This window comes from Amblyomma maculatum, chromosome 8, assembly GCF_055883805.1.
Source record: "Amblyomma maculatum isolate TAMU_Amacu chromosome 8, ASM5588380v1, whole genome shotgun sequence".
Classification (NCBI taxonomy): Eukaryota; Metazoa; Arthropoda; class Arachnida; order Ixodida; family Ixodidae; genus Amblyomma; species Amblyomma maculatum.
Window position 1 is genome coordinate 128,524,342 of NC_139351.1, and position 24,334 is coordinate 128,548,675.

The 24,334-nt window shown below is 53.2% G+C and overlaps 1 protein-coding gene across 5 annotated transcripts in view; it reads left to right on the forward strand.

The window, feature by feature from the left end:
* The window catches only part of LOC146182538 (latrophilin Cirl-like), a 454,778-nt gene that overhangs the window by 323,275 nt on the left and 107,169 nt on the right, over window positions 1-24,334 (forward strand). Inside the window, exon 1 of one of the 5 annotated variants that reach the window (XM_084577658.1) lies at window positions 16,104-16,514. The exons of the other annotated variants lie outside the window; for them this stretch is intronic. Coding sequence (XP_084433784.1) covers window positions 16,439-16,514 — 76 coding nt within the window. The 5' untranslated portion in view covers window positions 16,104-16,438. Of the gene's footprint in view, window positions 1-16,103; window positions 16,515-24,334 lie in introns of those variants that run through there. 5 annotated transcript variants of the gene reach the window in all.

Here is a 24,334-nt window from a genome sequence, read left to right on the forward strand (position 1 = left end):
ATTGGAGTGTTTCGTCCAGTTATTTCGTCTCTCCCTTACAGTATGAAAAAGAAGAGTTCCCTAGCCCTGTATTTTGCCACCTGTCAGCGGGGCAAGTGGACCTTCCTCAATTGTTTTAACCTTCATAGGTGATATAGGCGATTCGTGCCACTCTCCCGATGGCAGAGGTTCGATCAGTATACCGATACTATTTTTTTCGTTCGGGTTTGCCTCTTATTGCTAAACTAATACAGTACAAATGCGAGACGATCACACATCTGATGCGACAATTCTGCGAAAGAGCTTGAATTAACTGTCGATGATCAGCGCGACGTTTTTGCACTATTGTTAATGTTTTCACACTATAAGCCGATCGCTTCACATATGCAGACTAATTTTCATGCACTAGTAAGAGGCGGACAGATGTGGGTGGGTGGTAGCAGGGGGAAGGACTTCAAGGGGGAAGGTAGGCAGCCTTATCGGGAGTGCTTTTGGACGGGGGTTGCATTTGGATTGTGGACGTTTCACTCCGCGGGGCTACGCCGACGGCACCATTTTCGCATTTAGGCGCTAATATACTGCTTACGCAGAAAAAGCAAGAAACAAAGAGTCGGCATTTCCTGAGCTGCGAAACCTGGCGGCGCGCTGCCTTAAATCAAAGCCGAGAGGGGAGTCCCGCTCGCGGTCAAGCCTGCAGGCCCCCTGCTGTGCCCTGCCCGCCTTCCCGGTCACCATTAACGGACCTCGACCTGAGTCCCCGGGCACAGCGAGCAGCAATGCGAGTCGGAACGGAATTAATTACGCTCTGTCTCGCGGTCGCTGCCTCTGTTTCCGTGCTCGTTCCGTGTTGCACACGCGGCAGCGCACGTTCGGCGATATGCCGCTGGGCTGACCAAGAAAGCGAGCGAAGGCCAAGGTTTATACCGCCGCTGCGCCGCTCTCTTTCCAGCGAGGAGGATAATCGCATCGGCGTGTTAGCAGCTGTATATGAACGAAAAGAGGAGGGGGATACGCGCCGAGTGGTCAAGGAAGCAGCAGCTAGCTGTGTGGTCTTGGCCGTGATGAGCTGCGCGCCTCTCCCCAGTAGCATTGTTGTTGTTCTCGGACCGCCACTTCGTCAAAATTTTGGTGTCGGACGAAAGGCGTGGCATCCATCTAAATTTCGGACCTACCAGGGATACGAGCCACGCGACCCGCGCTGAAGGTCCCGCCCGCCGGCGAAGCTCATCTCATGCCGCGGTTATGCGTTTAGCCTGCTTGGTTATATACCCAGATGTCGTCCCAAACCTTCTAATTACTCTTGAACGAGCATGTACTATAGTTTGTATGCGTGCTCTCCACTCGTGCATGTATGTGCTGGAGGAAGCTGAGTGTCGTGCCGTATAATAGCCACAGTAGCGCATCTGTTTTCATGAGTCAACCGTATCGCTTGACAGGTAGTACGTATAGTTACGCGTATTTTGATCTTGATTTGAACGCTTTGTCCGGAGCTAGCATCTGTATCTTCGGTTGAAAAATCTCACTCTTTCTCGGCTCTTGTCACGTTAGATTTTATCTGCGTTGCTTTTATGACGACTAAGCTGCAATCACAGTGTTCAATATACAGAACTGTCCATTTCCAAAACGAACTATATACCAGTTTTAACAATAATATTTTTTTTTTTTTGTAACACTTCTACAAATGGAGAAAATGAGCTTTTGATATTATACCCCTATGGGGTGACCCGCGAGAAACACAAAAAGGGGTACTTGTCACGCATAACTGGACAGTCTATTTATTGAATGTTCATAATTCGTTGCATTTCATATATTGTAAGTGAGTGAGTGCTCATTGGAGGGTCAAATTCTAAAGTTAAAGCTCAGCTACTTTGGTCATCTGATGAGAAGAGAGGAGTCGCTGGAGAAAGATTTGATGTTGGGAAAGGTTGAGGGTCGCCGGAGAAGGGGTAGGCAGCGAACGCGATGGTTAGATGGCATCCTCGAGGCGCTGCAGATGAAGTTATGTGATGTTAGGAAGATAGTGAGAGACCGGAAAGCGTGGCGAAACATGGTCCATAGGGTCACGAAGAGTCGGACACGACTGAACGACTGAACTGAACTGAGTGAAACAACTTTATTGCCTTGTGCCAACCACTACCATGACCTGCCTTTCAATTTTAGCCTCAACGTTTCTTCATACAGTGACCACTGAGTCCGGTTAAGATTCTACTGGGTGACAGCTGTTGTGCGCAGCCCTGGTAGCGCGAAAAACAAATCGTCGACATGGTCACTTGATTGTGCATTGTCGTCACTATAGTGCAGCTGACATACACACACAGTAGCAAGAACGGGACAAATAATGTCTCAGGCAAAGACGAAGCTTGCATCCCGAATCAATGGGCAGCTTTCTGAAGAGTGCGACGGCTGGCGGCAGTGTCTCCATCGTCGTCGTCACACTGATTGACGTCTCGGCAGAACAATGGATGAGGAAGCAAGACGCGTCGTCAGGACGTTGGCATCGTGTTCATCGGCGCAAGTCGACTGAGGGCTGGCCCCTCAGTGGCCGCCCGTGAGGTCCGCCTCCGCGGTTGGGCCGTTTTTCTGCTTTGATGGAGCGTGCCACGGTACCTCCTTCTGGTTGCACGCGAAACGAGTTGGTTAGTGCGCGACGGACACGAGCCAGCAAGCGTAAGCCGGTTGCACAGATGGCTGACACCATCGGCAGCTCAGATGTTTCCACTGGCCGAGGGTCTTGTGGTATCTTTTTGTCTTTAGAAGACAGATGCAGTCTCCGCGACTTTATTGCAGTGATGTCACATCTTTGGCTATGATCGTCGTGAGGAAAGGCATGTGCTACATGGTCTCACTTAGACACAGCACCTTGAAGGAAGGAGTGAAAATTGGGTGGTGAGAAATAGGCGCCCTTCTGGAGAGCTCTACCACTATGGTTCTACAAGGCGCACCGATATCGCACAGCAAGCGCGGATGACCCTTCACTTTGCCACCATCGCAAAGCGGCTGCCGCGACCGCGATAAGATTTCTTGGACAGCGTTGAAACTTGAAAGCCCTTGGGAAAAACTGGCGTATACTATGAGACCCTTTCTTTATCGACAAGAAATTTCCAGTGTTGCCTTTTAAAGCTATTCCCTCTTTTCCGCCACACTGTGAAGCTTTATCACACTGATGCTGGCCTTGATCTCCAGTTGACAGTGAACGCGCCGTGAGCCCGTGGTTTGTGCACATTGTCAGCGCTTGGGGCTTGCCGCTGCCTGCCCAAACCGAGACACGTGTATACACAGGTTGCCTGACAGGGATCTTCTCGGCAGTTTCCGTGCTGTTGTCTTTACCTAAAAAATTGCAGTCAAAAGACCGGCGCTGACGCGGCAAGGAGACACATATACTGGCGACCGCCGGTTTCAGCAGAGGCCCATCAAGGTCCGCAACCGCAAGGAAGTAGGCTCGTTCGGCGCGTCACCTCCATCTTCGTAATGAGAGCCATCGCCGTCGCCGCCGTCTCTTGAGAGGGTCCCTCCTTTATCACTGCCACCCTGGAACGTAAATACAGCCCGCTTCGGCCGCGAACACGAGGAGACGGAGTGTGTATGTATACCGCTGAGAAAGGGGGGAGGGGAGGGGCGACTCCACAGCGCGTACAGATAGAGAAGCTGCACACTGCTCTCGCATTTCTTTTGATTTACGCCGATAAACGGCTAAGATTCATGGACACTGGTGGCCGCGAAGAGCACTGGATGGAGCCCCCCCTCCTTCTCTCGTATATGGAAGTCCTCCTTTCGTATATGAAAGCCGAAGAAAGACGCGGCTGGTCCAAAACACTCCAGCCACCAGACCCGAGCGCGCGAGTTCGTTGTTCCTTATGCCTCTCGGCATCGTTCGCGTTACACATCGCCGACTCCTCGGCGCGCCATGTGGCTCTTTCCGCTACGCTTATTTGCTCTCTTCTTTTAATAAATGACGCGCCTCCCGGCACAAGGCCAGTCTGTGTTTTCTACTCTCCAATGCTCGCCTCCGCGCTTGCAATCCCCCCCTTCTCTTAGAAGGCGAAGTTCGCGCCAGTAATCCGACCTCTCCCTCCCCAGCCGCTCTGTCCTGTCCCCTCATCCCACCGTTATATAAATAAGCTCGTAAAACCCACAACACGCCTGAGGAGTTCCTGCACCGTATGCTTCTTCGGCAAGCTGCCCGCTGAAAGAAGACCGGGACACTCCCGGAGCCTTTTCCCCTGTTGTGCTCATCGCGGTTGGCTGTTCTCAGCTTTGACGTTCCGTGCTCGGGCTGGGCCAACCGACCGGCGTTAATAATTAGGAGGAGCGCGCCCCGACTCAACGCTCGCATCTAAGGTCTCCGCTGAGCAGGAAGCTTGGGCACCGGCTCGCTTCAACCGGGTGCTTCGGCTCTCTCTATCCGGAGCGTAAACAGAACCTCCCTACCCCTCCCCCATCAACTTTCCGCGCAGCAGTGTGGCGGTGCCCGGGCTTTGTGGTCTTACGCCCGGGCTTCGGCGACGCGGTCCAATGTTTTGGCTAGCTGTGCGGGCCCTACCAAGCAGATTCTGGCCGGGGCGATGGCCCTAACGCTGCTTCCCCCGCCTAAAGCTCTCCCCTGTTCTTTCCCTCCCAAGGTTCGCTTGTGGGTGTGTGTATCTTCGTTGTTCCGCCACCACACACGCGCACTGCCTTACGCGGTTCCCGGCCGAACAAGACGAGGTTCGAGGCACGTTCGTGATTTATGCTTGGAAGCGGCGTAGGAGCCTGCGCCGCTAAGATGGACGCCACGGCTGGTTGGTCGGTCGGCATCTGCCGTCTTCGTCTACAGCGGCCAAGCCCAGACGGCAGAGGAGGTTCTCTTGTGCTGTGGCCCAGCGCCTTCGGGGTTCACATCATTTTGCCTCTCTGCGCACACAGCGATCTCTACTTCTCTTTCTTACGTATATTCGCGGTCATCGTTGCCGCCACCAGTGGGATGCGCACGCACTCCCACGGCTCTTGTCGCAGTTGCCTTGATATCAAAAACTGGCTACGCTTATATGAGGGTTCGCTACGTAGACGTCTCTACTTTTATGCACACTTTCAGCCCATTACACCCGTTCTTGAATACCCTGCTTCATGTTCTGCCGGTTACTCTGCCTTAACTTTTCGCTCATGGTCACTAATGTAGTAGTAATAATAGCAGCAGCAGCAGCAGTAGTGGTGTCAGTATTAATAGTAGTAGTAGTAGTAGTAGTAGTAGTAGTAGTAGAAGAATACTTTATTACGTTAAGCACACTGCTCAGATGAGGAAGCACAGGCTTCGGCTTAGCGGGGGCGACGCGCCTCGCGTTCTTCTACGACTTCCTTGAATCAGTGTGAAGCGCCACCGAAACGGACAAGCTTAAAAGCATTCCGCAGCGCCCGATGGCACCAAAGTGTATCATATATAGTCACGTGATTAGGTCTGGGGCTACGCGATAAGGAGGAGGCACCATACAGTAACAACGCTATCCGTGAATAACAATTTCCCGGCTCGTTCTACAGAGTAAGATTCTCAGCCGAGTCCACCGCAAACCCGTTCCGTTTGGGCAACTCGTCTCGTGCGATGCACGGGCAAGAAAAATACAGCCTGAGAAAACGAGCGGCTGCCTCGTCTTGCAAGCTTACGTGGTTTCACCTGCAGCATCACATTGCAGTTTTCTGTTACACATCATTGACGTTTAATGACGTCAGAACCTTGCATGGCGCGCACAAGCAACTTCTGCGCTTACAACCACCGTAATACCGTAATTGCTGGACTTCTGAAGGTATTGGACACCGTTCTATCTTCAAATCCGAGCTATATGTTCTCCCACTGCCGCGGTCCTTTGCAATCTGAGCTCACCTCTCAATCTTAATTTTTCGCTTTTTTCCCTTTACGACGCCCCTCACAAAATAAAAGCACTAATTACTTTCTGCCAGCCACGCATTTGTCCTCGTCGTGTTCTTCCACTTTCGTGCCTCAGTTATGTGCCCCAATCCCGAACTTCCCGCCGTTATTGCCACTCACCGAACGAATAACACCGGGCCACACCTCCGAACAACGAGGCAGTACCGTTTCTCTTCCTAGCATATATAAATGGCAGTGATCGTTTGCGCCCACTCCTGATGGAAGCCCCATCCGCGGTAATCTCGCCTCCCTCTCTGTGCTCTCCGATGCTTCCTCTGGATTCCCGTTATGTCTGCTCGCTCGTCTCCCCACGCATTTCGGCGGCGTCTCGGACGTCGTCGCGTCGCGCCGAACGTGTGGCAGGCAGCATTAGCCCAAGCAGGATTTCCGGACACTTGGCCCTTCTGCCTCGCGCGCTCTTCGCTCGATCACTACGTTGGGGGACGTGGGGACGGAGATTGGGGGGGGGGGGGGGGGGGGGGGCAGACTGCATTGCCCACCATCTTATTGCTTCTGGAGCCCGCTGCGGGAGCGATAAGACGCGCGTTGGGTGAAGGGAAGAGAAAGCAGCGAAGCGAGAGAACAGAGCGCAGGCAGAAAAAGAGGACGGTAGAAAGGCGAAACCACATCAACAACGCCAGGCGAAAACACAGGGCACCGAGGATAAATAACAAAAGAAGATCACAAGCGCACATCCCCGGAGCTTTTAGTTTGTACGTTGGATGTGCGGCGGGGGGCTACGTAGTGAACTGTGAAGGCAGGGAGCGTCTGGTCCGGGAGAAGCACGGCGGTCGTAAACTTGGCCCCGCCGCGAGGGCACCGCCGCCTGCCACACATGCGAAGCCGTACGGGACACTCCAGGGCTCCCCCGATGCAGCCGCCGCGAGGCCCTGTGCGCGCACTGGCGTAAAGAGAAGGCGAGGATAGCCGGTCGGTGTTGGGGGAGGCTTGATTCGAGCCTGTGTGAAAGGCCGAGCTTTCTTTCGCGCTTTTTTGGAAAAACAAACATTCTCCTCCGCGCGGAGCCGTCGTCGCCGGGACGGTCCCGGAGGGGTCCTGAAGTGCGCCAAGCTGTGGGAGATTCGATACCCGAGAGCGGCGCGAAGGGAAACTCACCATAAGTGTTCTCCAGCAACACTTGGGGACGCGAGGGTATGCTGTGCAGGGCTGGCGGGAGACATTAACGCGCGTGGGCTGCGAGGTTTCGGCGAAAGCCGGATGAGCATCTGGCAGAAAACAACTAGAAGAATGTGAAAGAATACAGGAGATTTAAGCAGGGTGGGAACCAGCTAGAAAAAAAAAGTAACGAAAGATATTAGAACGCGCGATGAGAGTGGAGTAAGGCAATGCTAGCGTGGTGCGCCGTTGAAGAGTTTCTAAACGAGGCTTCTGCTGCGGCTGAACATTTTAGCCTGAAGCGGAGAGAGGGCGCCTTTCAACGATTCGCTCGTAATGACACTAGATGGAGCGATAGGCGTTACATATTAGGGTTCATAGAAAGTGCCCACCGGGATCCAAAGGCGTGGGAGTATGCAGTCAGCGGCGGGTACGGAGATCTGTAACTATGCTGTCGGTAAACTTTCTGTAGTTCTGCAGCAAGGGCTAGACAGGAAAGGGAAGGAGACGAGCCTTCGGCGCCTGAAGGATGCTTACGCGAAGCCCAACTGCCATTCCATTGCTGTGTACAGTTCTGAAGAGGGCCGGGACAAACTCGCCGAGCCCGTACAAAATGTCAGTCCCTGTCTAGCGTCGATTAATTGAACGACCACTCACTGCAGTCACCCTAATCCGGAGACGAACGGGTGGCCAAGGTACGGCCGGTGAAAGCGAAATGCTTTATGCTTTAACTGTCTAAAATGCTGTGGTCCCTCTCATTTACTGGTGCGGCTCCTTGACGCAGCGTGGCAGCGCAGTCGCTAAAGGACCATCTCTTACTGTTGCCTCATGTAATTTTGGATGGAAAGCCACAGAAAGCTGATGGTTCGCTCGTGAACCACAACTTGCCTGCCATAGTGCTAAAGTGAGTGAAAAAGGTTTATTTTCTGATATGTGGATTACACAATCATCGCGTAAATGAGCTTACTCTAACCTGAAGTAAATTTACTTGATCTGTGGGTAAACGTCGGTGTTTGAGATTTGCAGTACACTACATGGCACCATTGAATCATTAAATGAGCCCGAACTTCCACAAAGCTGAAATCTGGCAGACTTCGATGTGACGTGTGCACATGTATCTCCCAATTGTGGAAGCGGTTGGCCTGCAGACAGGAGAGGAGACAGAGTGGGAGAGAGGTTGCTGATACTAAAGGCCCGTAGGAAATATCGCTTATCTAAAGTCAGCATTGACCGACAAACCAGAACGCAGGATTCGAACTCGCCACATCGAGTTTTGCAGCTGAGGGGATCGAAGTGGCGCTGCAGCACTGACGACCAAACACCAAGCCGGGCGTCGGCGCAACATGTAGGCTACCTTGCCAGGGCTTCCCGGACTTGACTTACAATCAACGTGAGTCGCGAAGTCACTAAAGTCGACCGTGTAAAGAAACCCCCACTTCACAGGTTCCTTTCCGAGTTCTCGAGACCCTATTCGTTTCTAGAGATAAGGAAAAAAGGGAGTGCGAACAAGGTAACAGGCGGGATGCAGCGGACGACCCGCAGTTGTAGGGGCTCGAGGCGGTGTGAACAGGGCCGCACAGTCGAGAAAAAAAAAAAAAAGCAAGAAAGGAAGGGGGAGGAGAATGAGCGAACGGCGGAAAGAGACAGGGGTGAAGGCGAAGAACGGAGAGGAAGTGCCCGTCGCGACGACCCACGAGAGGCGTCGGTGGCTACGACGTCGACGGTGAAAGCTCTTCGGCGGTGCCCGATAACATCGGACGCGCCCTCGGGGGCGTCAAGAAGCTCGCGTCGCGGGCCCCAATCTACCCGGGCTATCGGCGTGGGGAGCAAGGAAGGAGCTGAGTTTAGGACTCTGCCCGCGGCGGCGACGGTGGGACGCGCAGCAAAGACGTTCCCGTCCCCTCCTCGCGACTGGAGACGGCCCCGCCGAAGGCGCCCGCGTTTGCGGGGGTAGGCAGGAAAGGCTCGACGGAACAGCTTATGAGCTCTTAATGAGAGCAAACTCGCGAAGTGTGTTTGCGCGTGCACACACGCACAGTGGTGCCTGGCGCGTTTCCTGTGCTTACAGCCTCCAGAGACCGGACAGTCTGGCTCACAAACGCTCACGTCTCTTCGAGCAAGCCAAGGCGAGCGGAAGCGCAGCTTTCGCTCGGCCTCGGCGAGTAACTTTTTCGGCGCTGCAGCCCTTCTGGGTGCGCAGATTTTTCGCTCAGATTTTACAGTCGAGTCGCCGCGTCGCGCATTACGAAGCGTGCAGCAGATGCTCCGATTTGAAGCCCCCCTCCCCCCTTGTTCCTCTTGAAGCTGACTAGAGGATGCTTCGTTTTTATCTCCCCGTCTTCGCGTCGTTTGTTTATGCCTTGCCAGCTTGCACCACCCCCCGCTCTGTCTGAAGAAGTGGACCTGAAAATAGGCTTATCGGTGTTGATCGCGTTGCCGCCCTCCCTCCCGCGTTAGAACGGACTTTTGTAGGTGCTGGCGTGTGTGCTCGCTGCGAGAGAAAGTTGCGTGTCGACAAAACAATTTGCTTCCAGCTCTCCCGGAAACGCACGCGCATGAAATACATCTTCGTGTCTCTTGCGATCCGCTCTCTCTTTCCCTTAGTTTCTTGTTCCCTCTCTGTGTGGCTTCTGCACTGAGCCTCTATTCGTTTGTCGACTGGCGTAGGGCTGTTTTTTTTTTTCTTTTTTTTTTTTTGCACCTACTGGAAGTGAACGGTCTTTCGCATTTTCTCGCCTTGTTTGGATGTTCGGTTAGTAGATCAAGAATTCTGTTGTCTCGCTTTATTCGGAGGTAGCTTTCGCGAGTGCGCCTGCTCACCATGCACCTCGCAACCACTGAAAAGCAGATCGTTTTCACGTGCGGTGAAATTTAACTTCTTAGTGGAAGAAATTTTCATTTCCCGTGCCGAGGTCCGCTTTACTTTTGACCTGATTTATAATGAAATGTTTGTCAGCTTTCTGCCATATCTCATCTCAAATCATAAAAATTCTCACTCTCAGGATTTTGCTCTTTTGTTTATTTACTTTTTAATTGCAGAAAGCACGTACTCCCCCCCCCCCCCCCTTTTTTTTTTCTTTTTTTCTCAACTTAGTTCGATTAGGCTTGAAGTTGGATCATTGCGCGCACTGCATATGCGATGTCAAGATGAAACTGTTTCCGTTTGGTTTGTCGGAAAGCAAAATACGCGTTTATCACCAGAAAAGTAGAGAGATGAAAGCTTCCTGCCGGCCCGTTAACAACGTTCTTTAGAAAGGATGCGTGGTGCCGCTGTTCTGAAGTCAATTGCGATGTAGCGTCGACTCATGGGATTCACGCTCAAGAGTGTATCGACGGATGTTTTACTCGCGAAATTGATCGGTTTTGGTTTCACCTGTGTTTCGTGTTCTCATGGCGTTGCATTGAAGTCCACATGTGCAGAAAAAATTACAAGGGTTCAACGCTGCTGAACGAAATATTGAGCGAAAGCATTAGCTGCGGGTGACCAAGCGTTCTTCCTCTCTTTTACTTCTTCCTCAGCCCACATATAAAGCCCTGCTTTAACCAACCCATATGAACGTGCCTTAGTGGCCTATAGGGGTAACGTGAAAGCCAGAGTCCTAGCAGGATGATTCTGACATAACCGTTCCATGTGAAACGAGAGACCCAAGTTGGCAGCTCCTGCCAGCCCGTGTGTCGCGTGGGGTGTGACGTCACAGCGTCACGTGGGTAAGACGTACGTAACTGCGGCCAGGTCACTCGAAGGCTTGAAAGTGCGAGTAGTATTGCTTTCACAAACGAGAGACCCAAGATGGCAGCTCCTGCCAGTTCGTGTGTCACGTGGGGTGTGACGTCACAGCGTCACGTGGGTAAGAAGTAAGTGCGGCCGGGTCACACGAAGGCTTGAAAGTGCGATTAGTGTTGCTTTCGCAATAAAACTCGGTGATGTCAGGAAATTCCCTGATTGCTCCAGCGGTTTATGGCATGTTAATCGACAAAGTAAAGAAATGAGTAGTTCAGAACATCTCTGCGAGAATGGTCAACCGACCCAGAGCATTGGAATTTCAATAGTTCATGAACCGAGAGTCTTCTATCTCTCACATTAGACGTTTTGACGGCTTCGACCGATTTTCGAAAACCCTCATTGGATGTTGCGCTGTACATGGCTACACTACAGAGCAGTACGATCACTTCCGGGTCACTTAATTGTCTTGTGACAGGTGTCAAACAGGACCGCATTTTGCTATGCATCGCAGCCATGTGAAAGAGATTATTTTTATTTTCTTTACTTCCCTTTAGAGTAATTCCTTTGTCAGCCAGCCATCAGCAGCTCCCTCTCTATTTTGAAAAGTATAATATTCTCTGAATCAACGATCGGTTATTATTGAATTCGGGGCAGGGGTGGTTATGATGGTTGTTTCTTAATGGTTTTTCATTAGGCGTTTTTAGGCTGCCATGATATTCAGGTTATTTTTGCGGAAACACATGTTCAGGCGTTATGCGAGGTATTTTTTTGAACTTCTTATTTCTCTCTTTGTGGGCCACTTACACGGACCGTCAGTGTCTGCAAGGCAGTTTGATTAGGGGTACAAGCGTCCCCCGGCCTGGCGCTCGGCTTTTCCAGGGGTGTGCGTTTGGGAGAAGCTCCGTAAACCCCGCTGCGCGCCCCTCCTCCGCAGTGGGCCCAAACCCAGTCATGAATAGAAATTCATGACCCCTGCGCGGTCGGAAATAAAATGAAATTATTTCCGAGTCTGCGCTCGAGTGGTGAGGTTTTTTCGCTTTTTTGAAAATGCATGTTCTGAAATTTATGCTCACGGCGTCTTAAAATCAATTCTTCCCGTGAAGCTCACATCACAGAGTAATGTATATCAGCTCTGAGGTTGATGGTCACTCCTTCGCACTTTCATGGCGGATTGCACATAATTTACCAATAAACTAATAATGGCATGATTCTTCAATTTTCGCATGTGAAGCAGTAAGTGCTCATCTTCAGTTTGGCTCTTGTCCTTTGTTACTTTACAAAGCCTCGGCATAAAGCATGTCAAATTATACAATTTGCTTAGCAATGTCTCTGAACGGACTGCGTAGACAGCCGATCTGCGGTGCGTCACAAACCGCTGCGCTCGTTTTGTGTCATGAGGACCGGAAGTTGTTACTACCCACTTGACGCGAGTATGCAAAAGCTCAACAAGTAATCCTTCTCGCATATTGCCAGTCGCAAGGCAGCACAGTTTTGTCCTGATGCATGGAGAGCCCAACGGCCGTTACACGACAACACCACTCTGCTTTAGTGACTAACCTAAGACCCGCATCTCCACAATGTTGGGCGTTTAAATTAACTCGATAACTCCACGTTCAGTCTGCTTGTCGGGCGTATGTAAATGCTAGCGAGTAGCTTACGTTGAGTCATCCCGACAGCATGGAGTGGGTTGACCAGCCAGGACCCCCTGCAAGTGGGATTTAATGCCTTTAACTACTTGAAATAGGATTATTTACAGGGGAGAAATAAATCATGAGGTGGTACATGCGCTTCCAGAGGTATGCGGCAACTTTTTGACTCCCCGAGATCGAGTTAATGCAAATGGCAGTCATCGAGTCAGGGGGGGGGGGGGGGGGGGGGGGGTGCTTTTTCCGGCTCCTGACGCGACCGATTCGTGTCGATTCGTGCCAGGTGCATGTAAACATAGCTGCAGTGTAGTGGGAAGGATGCGGTCTGTGCCTTTGACCTGCATGACTTGGGCGGACAGATGCAACTTAGAGTGCACTGTTATGACCCTGCATGGTCCGCACTTGCGCGCACTATTGTTCGCCTGTGGGCATGGATATGTGCTGTGGATATGTGCTGTTGGTGCAAGGGCTCTAAGTGAGCCTGTTTCCATGAATCTTTTTGTGTGAGCCTGCTTTGCTTTGTCCAGACCCTGCAACTGCCAAATTGGCCCTGTCAAGGAAACCTCAAGAAAAATACAAAGAAACGTCGCCCTGTGAGAAATAGCCGGAAGTGCTTTTGTTCAACTGTTCATCCTTCCCGTCGAGAGGCGCTATTGTCAAGTGAGGAATGCCTATTGTCGAAAGGAGACGATCGGAATGACACGTCCGCTGACTTACAGGAGAAGAAAGGAGCATGACGAATACGGCCATTAGAGGATTTCCCGGGAATGCAGGAAAGAGTTGCATTTGCCGGAAAGGGACAATGCTGGGAGCAGTATTCGTGGCGCGCACGTACACTTGGGTTTCTGAGAAGGAAGTCCACTTGCCGGAACCACCATATCGGATCGTTGCAGAAGAATAGAAATGTACCTCCTCGCCGTTCCCAAGCTCTACCCGCTAACAAGTGACCACGCCCGACGAAACAATACCGGACCAGTCAGGGCATTAGACCATCAGTGCAGTGATGTGTTCGATTGGATGCCGATATCTGAGGGGCGTGCCCTGGAACTGGTTGGTCAGCATCTTCAGAGAGGGGCTGGACATAGGGGTTTTTAAGGACGTTGCAGAGCACGAAATGACGCTCTGAGCCCTGGGTAAACGGCTCATCCAGACGCTTCTCGCTATGAACTATTAACGCTTGCCATTTTGCTGATATACCCTCCTTTTTTAATGTAAATACGTTTTCTCAAAGTGCCATTAAACCTGCTTGTATATATTTTACCAACTTCGAAGATTCAATCCTTCTTCAACCCGGAGTCTCTGCACGCTACCAAGTGAAGGCCGGGTCGACTTAGTCGCAGCGTCACGACAGCACAAAGAATGCGCGTATCCTGGAATAAGCAACGGCCCTGCATCTCGCACTCCTCATGTTCTCTGTCGAGTCTTCTCAACCCCAACGCATTCTCAGTCCGCATAGGCTGATAGCGGGCGCACGTGCCACGTCTGACAAGAGAACGGACCTCCTGGGTCGCCTTCGATCTTCGGGGGCGTCTCATGTTGCCCTAACGCCTCAGCTGGAGGTGATCAGCGGCGTTCCTACCGCGTCCAGGGAAGACAAAACGGAAGAACCCGACGTGGCACGGCAGGCCAACAACGGAAAGGACGCCGGCACTCTGGTATGAAAGGAGGGTCCGGGTTGACGTGTGCTCAGAGGAGCCAAAAAGCACATTGCGATCACGCTCGCGCACGACAACCCGGGCGCCTGCGGTGGTGGTCCAGCCCCCTCCCACTAGGAGGGTCTCCAGGTGCAGCCCCAATCTCTCGAAGTTGGACTCTACGTCGAGAGGGGGGAGAGAGAGAGAGAAGCGGGCGCCTCCTCCTTTGGCTCGCGATGCGCTTCTCCCCCCTCCGGGACTGCTGGAAATAGCCCCAAGACACTAATTCACTTTGGGAGCTCATCAGTCGGCGCGAGACGGTCGGATATTTACTGCATAGGGGATTATGCGCGCGCGTCCAGCCCAGAGACTTTCTCCTTCTTGACTCCTCTTCGAACGACTGCGGCTTTTGTTCGCCAAGAGCGGCTGCGCACCCCAGGGAAGCCCCGAGCGCCTCCACCCGTTTTACTTTTTTTTTTTTTACCATCTCTTTGTTCCGGGAGACTGTCGAGCGGGGAGCTTTGTAGAGGAACCAGCGCTTGAAAAAAGTGCAGGAGGTCCGCTTACAGCAGGAGTCAGGAGTTTACTTTCTCCGGAAATGCGCAGGTCCCTAGTACTCTTGAGTGCTCCTCTCCGAGTCTCCCTATCTCGGTTTTCAGCTTCAGAAAAGACCGCGCGCGTCCAACAGTTTCACGCGTGGAAACAGTGGGGCTTCTCTCGTGTCTGCCAACAAAAAGGTGCACCCCCGCTGCCAAAGAAGAAGACAGGGCGGGCTTTTATCCTCAGAAAGGCGGGCGCGTGTTGTATCCAACGCGACTACCTCCCCTTGCACGCCTTGTTGTCGGAGGATGAATGCTTTTTGCCCGGTGGACAGATTTGGCAGCACCGCCCGCTGCTGACATCTTGGTTTAGCGGAGCCCCTTCACGTGCGGAGTCAAAGCTCAGCTGGACAGGAGAAACACAAAGGCCCGCTACACTGCTGCCGCCGCTGTTGGACCGGCAGTTCGACGAAGGCACCCGTGATTGGCAGCTGATGCGGCGAAAATAATGCCGCTCAGTAGAACCCTGCAAGAGGCGAGGCGAACCCCCTCCTTCATCACGGTGTGTGGGCCGCGGCCTATAATCGGAAACGAGCAACTTTTACTTTGACTACAGCTCCCTGCTTCATGGGCTACCGAACTGCACGAACGTTCGTGGCTTATAAATAGACAGCACGCGAGACAATGCCATTCAGTAAGAAAAAAAGAAAGCAGGTTAGCGCGCTTTTTTATCGACCTTGCCATCGAAGAGGCGTTCGCTCGTGCGTCTTACTTGGGACGCGCGCGCCATTTCAGTCAGCACTCATCTAAATGCGGGGCGTCCCACTGCGGCGGTGCTCAAGGGTGAAACGCAATACGAAAAGAGAAAGAACGCGGGCCGGTCCGAATCCCGTGGCGGCGTGCTCACAGGCAGCCGCGCCTGCCATGTCGCCCAGCGGGGCGCGAGCCATCAGCATCACGATCCGTCCCGCGCCGTGGAGACCACCGGGCCCCCATCTCGATGGGACACGACTCTTCCTTTCGCGCGCCGGGCCTGGGCAAACAAACACATCGTTCGACTGCCGCGGTCGCCTAGAAGGACTTCAACGTCCGCGGCTAAAGGGCTGCTTATGAGGCAGGCCGATGCGCGAGCGAACGGTTGCACGACACACGCAACAGCCGTCGTCGTGACACACACACGCCGTGCTGATGGTAGTGCCCGTGCACCGCCGCTGTTTTGCTTGCCCAACGTTGTGGCGCCACGGATCGCCACCAGAGGGAGACACGTCACGGCAGGTCTTGACATGAGTTTGGGGTTGCTCGTCGCCCTCCCTGCAAGGGCCCCCCGTGGGGTTATCCCTGCTGTGTGATCCCCCTTTCTCCTAAAAGAGAGAGAGAAAACCGGCGAACAAAGTACAGGGGCGTTCGCTGGGAAAGGGCCGGAACGGAACAAGTTCTCGCGGCCGCGCTCGGGCAAGAAGAGTCCTGCCTCCTCGCCGGCCCCTCCGCCGCACAGCCGGCCTACCCTCGCGGTCTCGAAATAGAAGCGCCTGGGCCCGCGCGAAGACGTGCCGCGGTTCCCCTCACAGTTGCCCTTCGCCGTTGGGCGGATCGACGCGGCTTTCCATCGTGTCCGTCGGCTGCTTCGGCAGCCGGTGCGTGTGTGCGCGGCGTCGTCGTGCTTGTGCCTGCTTCCCCGGCTCCCGCGCAGAGCGAGATGATGCCTCGCGAGCGCTCCGTGCTCCTGCGGCTCTGCTGTGACGCGGTGACTCTCGGCCGTCGGCGCCGCTAAGTGCTGCATCGACAGCCTGTGCGAGGAAGACGGTGGTGTGCACTTTGGATCTTTCTCCTGCCGCGTGGTTAAGGATCACACGCACTACAGCAACTACCTCTGTTTTTTGGATAACACGGCGACTGTGTGCGCCATGGCGGCGTGTCGTGCGACCCTCTGCGTCGCAGTCCTGCTGCTAGTTGCCAATGCTACTTCTGCGGTCCTCACCGGTGAGTGCCCTGAAGCGAAGCCCTGTTCTGCTTGCCAGTGGCGAACGAGATGACCGAGCTGGCCCTTGAGTGTATTTTATTTAAAACTAATTATGTTGCCGTAGCAGGGAAAGCAGTGCTCTTCCAGGTGTGTTTTGCAGTCGTGCCATTGGACACAGAATCCATGCGGTGAAATTTTTGTTGGTCGCCGGTGTTCAGTCCTTAGTAATGATACGCCAGTGGTGAGGAATAAGCGAAAATTTGTTGCGTCGGCGGTCTTGGAACAAGAGCGCAGTTGTCACAGCATAACGATGAACCATGAGTATCTTGACTATCAACGCAAGCCAACATTGGATACCAGAGTCCTTTTAACGATTTCTTGTCTCGAAGTTCTTTTAACGTTTCCTGATGATGTGGCCCTTCCCTTTTGCACCGTGGAATCGCAGCGCACTGGGTCCGGCCGTTTGACAGATAAAGCAAGAAAGGAAAAGAAACGCGGAAGAAAACGTTCTCTGTGTTCACCATGCTTCCATTATTTTTCGGTTCTTTCTGTGCTAGTTTGGGGGCCGAATTTTGTTGATGAAAATTATTCTTTATTTGTGTTGCTCAGCCCTCTCGTGTATGCACCTCTGCTTTTCTGTACTGTGTTGCTGCCAATTAGAACACTTCGCAACATTGATGCATACGCCTCAGTGCTGAACTAAACAACAGGGCTTCAACTTTCCCACATCAGAAAATTTCAGGTCTCCTTTCGTGAGCGAGTAGTGAAAGAGCGGACGCATGGTATGCGCCTAACACATCTTTTTCTGAAAATGAAGGCCATGCACGCAAAGATCGTGCAGGATGCGCCCGTGTCTGCTGCCTCAGGAACATGCATTTCTGGTTGCAGTTATGCTTACCGGTTTGCAGGCTAGATTTTGTCAGTTCAGGTCATCCATATACCTACTTGAAACAGCATCTACGCCTTAAATAGCATTGCTTTGCGATGGATTGCCGATGGCAAAACTGCTGCGACATCTTTAAATGTGTCCATTTCTTCAGGGAGCTATTTGCCTCTTCAGTACTCAAAGTTCGAAGCACATAATACAAGAAACAACAGTGGACGGAGCAAACATCGCTTGTCCAGCACCGCTGTACCCTGCTTTTGCGTTTAGAATTTTACAGAACGTCATACCGAGTGGCGCAACGTTCTGCTCTTTAACCTATTAACTAAGCTTTACGAATCGAGACCTGCGGACACTTAGTACAGTTTGAAACAATTTTGACGGGAACAGCCATTGTTCCCATGCCTCGCAGCTGGAGTCTTGTTGCTTTTCTTAACCACGCAAAGTCGTCCCAATCAAGATAGGCGCTCACGTTCGCAACGGTGTCCACCGGGCGACACGGCGTCCGCCGTGACCGTCCCCTCGGCCACCGCAATGAAGACCGCTTATTACGACTGCTTCTTCCAGGAGGAGCCCTACCTATATACTTCGCTATGCCGGGCTCGTCCGTTTGCCGCTTCGCGCCGTGCGACGACCGGACAAACTCGGCTTCGTCCCCTCTCTGAGAAGGGAATACAGAGGCGTAGATATGGCAGGAGACAGCGGGTGCGTTTTTAAAAGCGCCCACCATCGTGGGGCTCTTTCTTGCTGGGCGATTCCCTTGTCAGAAGCGCGATAATGATCTCTCGTCGCGTTGTACGCGCCGCCAACGATGGCTTGTCAGGTCCCTCCGGCGTCCGGGCTAAGATGGTGGCAAGGAGGGACCCTAGCACCCACCAGCACTCCGACTCCTGCATTGTTCTCGTCGGGAGCGTCTCCTTATCATTGTTTTCTTAATTTTTTTTCTTCCTTCCTCGCCGGTTCTTTCTCGTAGCAGGAGCCCTCGTCAACTGCGACTTGCGCTGTCAGACGGTGGGAACCTGTCACCGCTGGCTTAACTTGGTGAATGGCTTTTGTTCCTGGCCGTCGAATTAAGGGATAAGACGGAGGAAAGAAACGTAGAAAATAGCCTCACTTCCTGCACCCTGCCGGGTCGAAGGCGTTTTACACGGACATATAAGAAAAGCGCAGGCAGGCGTGTTTGCGCGCTCCTCTTTTGTCTCGACGCGGTCACCCGCGGTGGGTGACAGCGCAACTTTGGTGATGACAGTGTAGCGACGAGCGATGGGCTGTCCCTCGGTGGTCTTCTTGCCAGTTATTCCCGTTGTTTGCTTGGGCTCGGACCTCGTTCGCACGCTTTTTAGCACGTCCGTCACGCTGCAGTGTCCCCGGAGAAGACACGCTTCCGTGTTTTACGGTGGGCCTGCGCTGGTCGCGTCGACTCGAGGGAGGCTCAACGTAGCGTAATTGATTCTGTCCCTTGAAAGAGGGATGTTTCGGATTACATGGATTACAACGCGAACTTTTTTTTTTATTTTATTTTTTTTTTTTTTCTATCGCAGCCACGCTCATTCCGAAGCGCCCTGCGTCGTCTGGCCTCAACCGTAATGGCTGCCCCGGCGCGGTCGTTACATCGCTGGACTGTTGTATCCCAGGAGGCGGGATCAGATCCCGGCCGCTTTTCAATGGCGGCGAAAAGCAAGGCGCCCGTGTGCTGTGCGATGTCAGTGCACGTTAACGAACCCCAGGTTGTCGAAATTGAGTCACTGAGTCACCTGAGCCTGAGTCACTTTGTGACGTTAAACCAACCAATCGGGGTGGCTTTGAAACATCTTCCTACGTGGCGATAGTGACCGCTTGCATCGAGAAGACCATTATGAGGGCGAGTTCGTTGAGGTGGATGCACAGTCGCCAGTGGAGCACGTGACGGTTCACCGTGAACGTCTCAATTGACACCAGTGGCGTAGCCAGAAATATATTGGGGGGCGTTATAAGCCTCCGAGCGAAAAGAAAAAGATGGGTGAGAAAACAATGCGGAAAGGATTTCGTAGGGGAATGCAACGTTTCGAGAATTTCGGAGGGTGCTGTGACACCGAACCCCACCCGGCTATTCCCCTGACTGACACTTGTGGTCTCCATTACACAGGATTTCTTAAGCGAGCCTTGTTTCCAGAAGGCATCTTTAACGGAATATTTGGCTGTGAGGATAGTTGGATGTCTGCTTGTTCTAGCAGAGTAACGGCTTCTTCAAAATTTTCCTCAGTACCTGTAGCTTCGTCGAAGCAAACGTCTATCGCGGTACCTGTTGTACATCAACCACCAGGTGTTATTCAACCAGCGTCGCGCAGTCGACGTAGCACCGAACCTTTATAAGCGCTAGAGCTGGACAACACCTCTCAGATCGTCAGCCGTCAGGGGTTGACCTGACAGACTCCGTGACGTCTGTCGGCGGGGTCACGAACTGGTGCCAGGTGTGACGAATTCAGGCGCCACACCGCCGCCCCTGGCCGAAATCACGCAACAGCCGTGGGAAACGAAGCGGCCGGTACGGTGCCGGCACCTCCTCGCGGACAGGCACCAAGTCAGCACTGCAGCCGTGCTTAAGGTGCCGTGCTTCCCTTTATGCGTTCCAACGTCACTTTAAACGAGGAGGAGAGGAGGGGCAAATTTTAGCGAATTTCGAATCAACAATAAACAGCGCAGGTCCAGTAACGACCTCCACCCGACGCATGCCGGCGCGCGGGACAGACCATTTAAGAAAGGACGCCGCAGCATGACTGCGCGCAACCGTGCAGTCATGCCGTAACGACGGCGATCAGCAACGAAGAAAGAATCAAGTTCAAGACCAAGAAGGAGAGAGAAGAGCGGGGCCGCCAGTGCCGGACAGAGGGGCTCCTTCTTGGCGGGAGCGGGCCGAAGCTTGTGCGCCCTCCCGCCGAGTAATTGGCTTTTCTTTTTGAACGCCCTCCGCCCGGCCAGCAGCTTCTTCTATCGTGCTGGTCGTCCTCTTGGAGTACCGCCGCCGACCGGCGTGGAAGCCGTGTACGGGCTTGCAGAACCTGATTCCTGCCGGTGCTCCGCCCCTTTGGTTCGGGCCACGTCCATCTATCTTTTCTGCCGGCGAGGGGGTATGGATGCGGGGATGGGAGAGGAGGTACACCGGTAGGGTGGAGAGGAGGATCACAGAAGATCTCTCTTCACGTTCCAGCAATTTGCTCCGTTTATGGCGTAGCGAAGGCACCGACCGGAGAAATAGAGGGGATCCCAGCAGTCCTCCGGCTCCGCCGCAGACCCCGTGTTGTGTGCTGCTCGCATGGCTTCTGGGACGGGGGAGGAGGGGGAGAACTGCAGCACCGAAGGTACCATGTCACGAAACTCGTATACGATACACATAGACACCGGGCGGCGCTGGTTCTTTGTGCACGGGCCATGTAAGGCGTCCGCCCATATTCTGTCCGACGTGCGTAGACCGCGCGGCATGTCGGATAGTAGTAGCATCCGGCTAGGGGCGATTAGTCTGCTGTACGGTCCCCTCTACACGCCGTAGAAGAATTGTAAGCGGCGCAGGGCAATCTCCTTATGTGCGCGACTGTCGAACACGAACGCATATTCGCTCACGGCGAAGTTCTTGCTTTGCTCTGCATAAGTCACATAACAGCCGACTACTTTCTGGGTCATGCTGTCGAAGCTACACGAAAAGCTTGACCAGACCACATGCCGTCCTTCCGTGCCGGAGCTCTTGACTCCGTACTGCGGGTTCGATGGTAGACTCTTCGCAATAATGGTTTCTTTTACCGTCATTGACAAACGAGTGTTCGCATCGCGCGCTGGAAGCTCAAATCCCCCCCCCTCTCTCGTACGTACATACATACATACATACATACATACATACATACATACATACATACATACATACATACATACATACATACATACATACATACATGCTTCTTATTAAAGATTAGAGGCATTCTATGTCTATCCACCGTAGGTTGTAGCCTTCGTGATGTTGCTGTAAATCGGTACTCGAAAGGCTCTTGTTCCGAAGAAGTCTTGGTGTGATGGCCACACAAGCATCGGTGTGGCTTCTTGTGAGCTGCAGTCTACGACTGGCTTTGGATTCCAAGGAACCAGAAAATATACCGGACTAATGTGGAAGAAGAGGGGAGGGGGGGTACAGAGTCCACATCGGGCTGTATCTCACGAAGGGGAGCACCCCATCCGTTCACCGGCAGCCGATCGCAATCTTCCTCATCGAGTGGTGGGGAGGGGGGAAAGAGAGCGCAACGGGTGCTCGCCGACATCGCGTTGTGTCCATGCTTGGCCGCGACGACGCCGCGGTGGCGTCGGCCCGTCGTTCATCGCGGCGACGACCAGTTTCTTCTGCAGCTGGCTGGATCCAGGCGCGCGCGTCCGCGCGGCTAATGACCGTGGTGGGTCGTCCTCTCCTGGGCGGCGGGAAAGAAGAGGTCGTTTGGCGACCCCTTCTTTGTACGGCTGCCCCAGGGCGGCGTCCGTCTGCTTCTCTCGCATCGGCGTTGGCGACGCCGATTTTGTAGCGCGACTTCCTTTCGGCTCGTCGCTGTCCCCTTGCGACTGCTCGTGGCCCCTAGTTCTTCTCCCTTGGGCGATAAAAGCGAGGAGGAGCGCTGATTTGTGGCCTCCGATAACAGTGGACCCGGGCGAACTCTCGAAAAAACGGGGCCGTTCGTTTGTTCCCTGTCTAAGGGCCCCGGCTTGAACGCCCTCACCTCCCGGGTTTTCAGCTGTGCTTTTGTGGTATACGCACGAGGGTCGCCACTTCCCCGGGGTCATTTTGCACCATTGGACGACGATAAGGTGCAAGCCCCAGTCGGGCTAGTTGAAAAGTCGCCCGTCGGCTTCCTTGACACGTAGCACCTTGTGTGCCCTTAGGCAGCTACTTCAAGTTGTTCGGAAGAGATCCCCATTTTCGCTTCGTGAACGCGCGCCTTCGTCGTGTGTAGGGCGTACTACGGCCGGTGCTCCTTTCTGGGCTGGTTGTTCTTTCCGGTGGCGCTCGACATTGACGGTAATGGGCTGCTCGTTTGCAGCCCTTCGCCGTTATCCGGCGGCTAACCCTGGCCTGGAACAACCGACGTCGCGTCGCTGTCTTCGCACGCTTTTTCAGCGGTGGCAGCTTCGCGTGCAGTTACGGAGCGCACCCTGCGATAAACTGGATTCTTCTCCGCCGGGGCCCTTCTTTCGGCGAGCGGGTATAAGAAGACAAAGCGTTTAGCACCACGTAGCTTCTCCTTGCGGGCGCCACACTTTGCTGTACGAGGAGAAGCAGCTCGTGAAAGTTACTACGTCGTTTGGGTCGCCATTATCCGCGGGGAGAGACTATCTATCCCAGGCCCTGCTACTGCTTGCTGCAGCAACACGCAACGGCTGCGCGTCGCGGCCGGCCCTCTTTAGCCCCGTTTCGAGGGCCTCCTCGTTATTCCAGGAAACAACGACGTTCAGCCACCTAGCTGGTCGTGTACGACGAAAAATTGCTACCGGCGTTGTTTAGAAGTCTTCCCATTTTGTTTTTTTACCTCCCTTTTGTAGCGAAGAAGTTCAAAGGGGCAAGGCGTCGCGCTTTGTTGGGCAACGCTTGTTTGCACGCTTAAGTGCGTGAATAATGATAAAAGGCTAAATATCTTTATTATATGCTGCCCCACGGTAAATCTTAATGGGGGTGGCGGAAAGTGTGCTTTCTTTTCCTTTTGCGACAGTTTGCGAGGGACTGTGCAATAAAAAAGAAATGGCGCGTTGAAAAAGATTGCCTTTACTTATCTTCAATTTTCGTCGCTTTTTATGTGCAAGTAGTTTTCAAAAGCTCGACCAAATGTAGCACCGTTAGGCTGTATATCACTTGAACGCTATAAATCCGTCTGTGAGGCGAATCTGTCCGATATCCCGTCTTTTTGTTTTATTTTATTTTTTTGCCTGCTAGCGTGTTGCTTCATCGAGAAGGCGGCGACGAGGAGCTGCCACTTGGCGCGCTTTTTCGCACGACACCTCTGCAGTACAGGAAAGCCTTCCTTTTCACAGTTGTCGCAGCCGGTTTTCTCATCATCGTCGCAGCGCTTTTTTACTCTTTATCGTTATCGGGTATGCCCGTTTCGTTTTTTTTTTTTGTTTTTTTTTTTCTCCCTCTCTCTGAAAACTGGCGATGGTGCGGAGCAATCCACTTGATCTCTTGTCGATCAGCGAAGAACAGACGCTCGAGTGAATCACGAACTAGCGATCGGTTTCCCGCTCACTCGACGATTTAATCGCTATCGAGCAGAAACGCCATTGATGCGTTTCACTTCGTCGGAGAAGGCCAAAAAGCTTCTCCCCATTCGCCTCTTATTTAACGCCGCCCTGTCCACGCGCTAAAGCACAAACCGGTACCGTTGGTATATAGTGCGCCCTGTGAAGTCGGGAGACGACTTTTAAACCGCACTCGTGAGACCGAACCGCAAAGTACAGACCTATGCGCTCGTGGAGGGGGGCACTTTTCGAGCTGCAGACGCGCGCGCTGACGGTGATAGCCGCGGCGCTGCGTGGCCATTAGTGTCAAAGTGGGAATCCGTGTCTCTCGGCTGTCTTGTCTCTCCGCGCCAGCTTTATCGCTGCTCCTCCTCGGTTCTCTCTCCCGCGTCCTTTCCGGGGCCCCAGAATTTCTTCAAGCGCACCCAGGGATCACCGCGAACGATGCGCGAAGGGATCTGCGTTATGCGACTGGCTCTCTGCTCTTCTGCAGCGGCTGGCTTCGCTGTCTTTGGAGCTGGCTCGACCACTCCTGTCAACCTGATTCGTTTCCTCCGAGTCCCCCTCCCCCCATATCTTTCAGATTCCTTTTTTGATTCCCAACAAGAACCACTTCTATCTCTCTTGTCGGGGGACTGAGCATGTAAGGCCGCGACCTTGGGCCTCCAAGGTAATATGAAATAAATAGGAGACCAACTAGATGGCATGTATGCACAT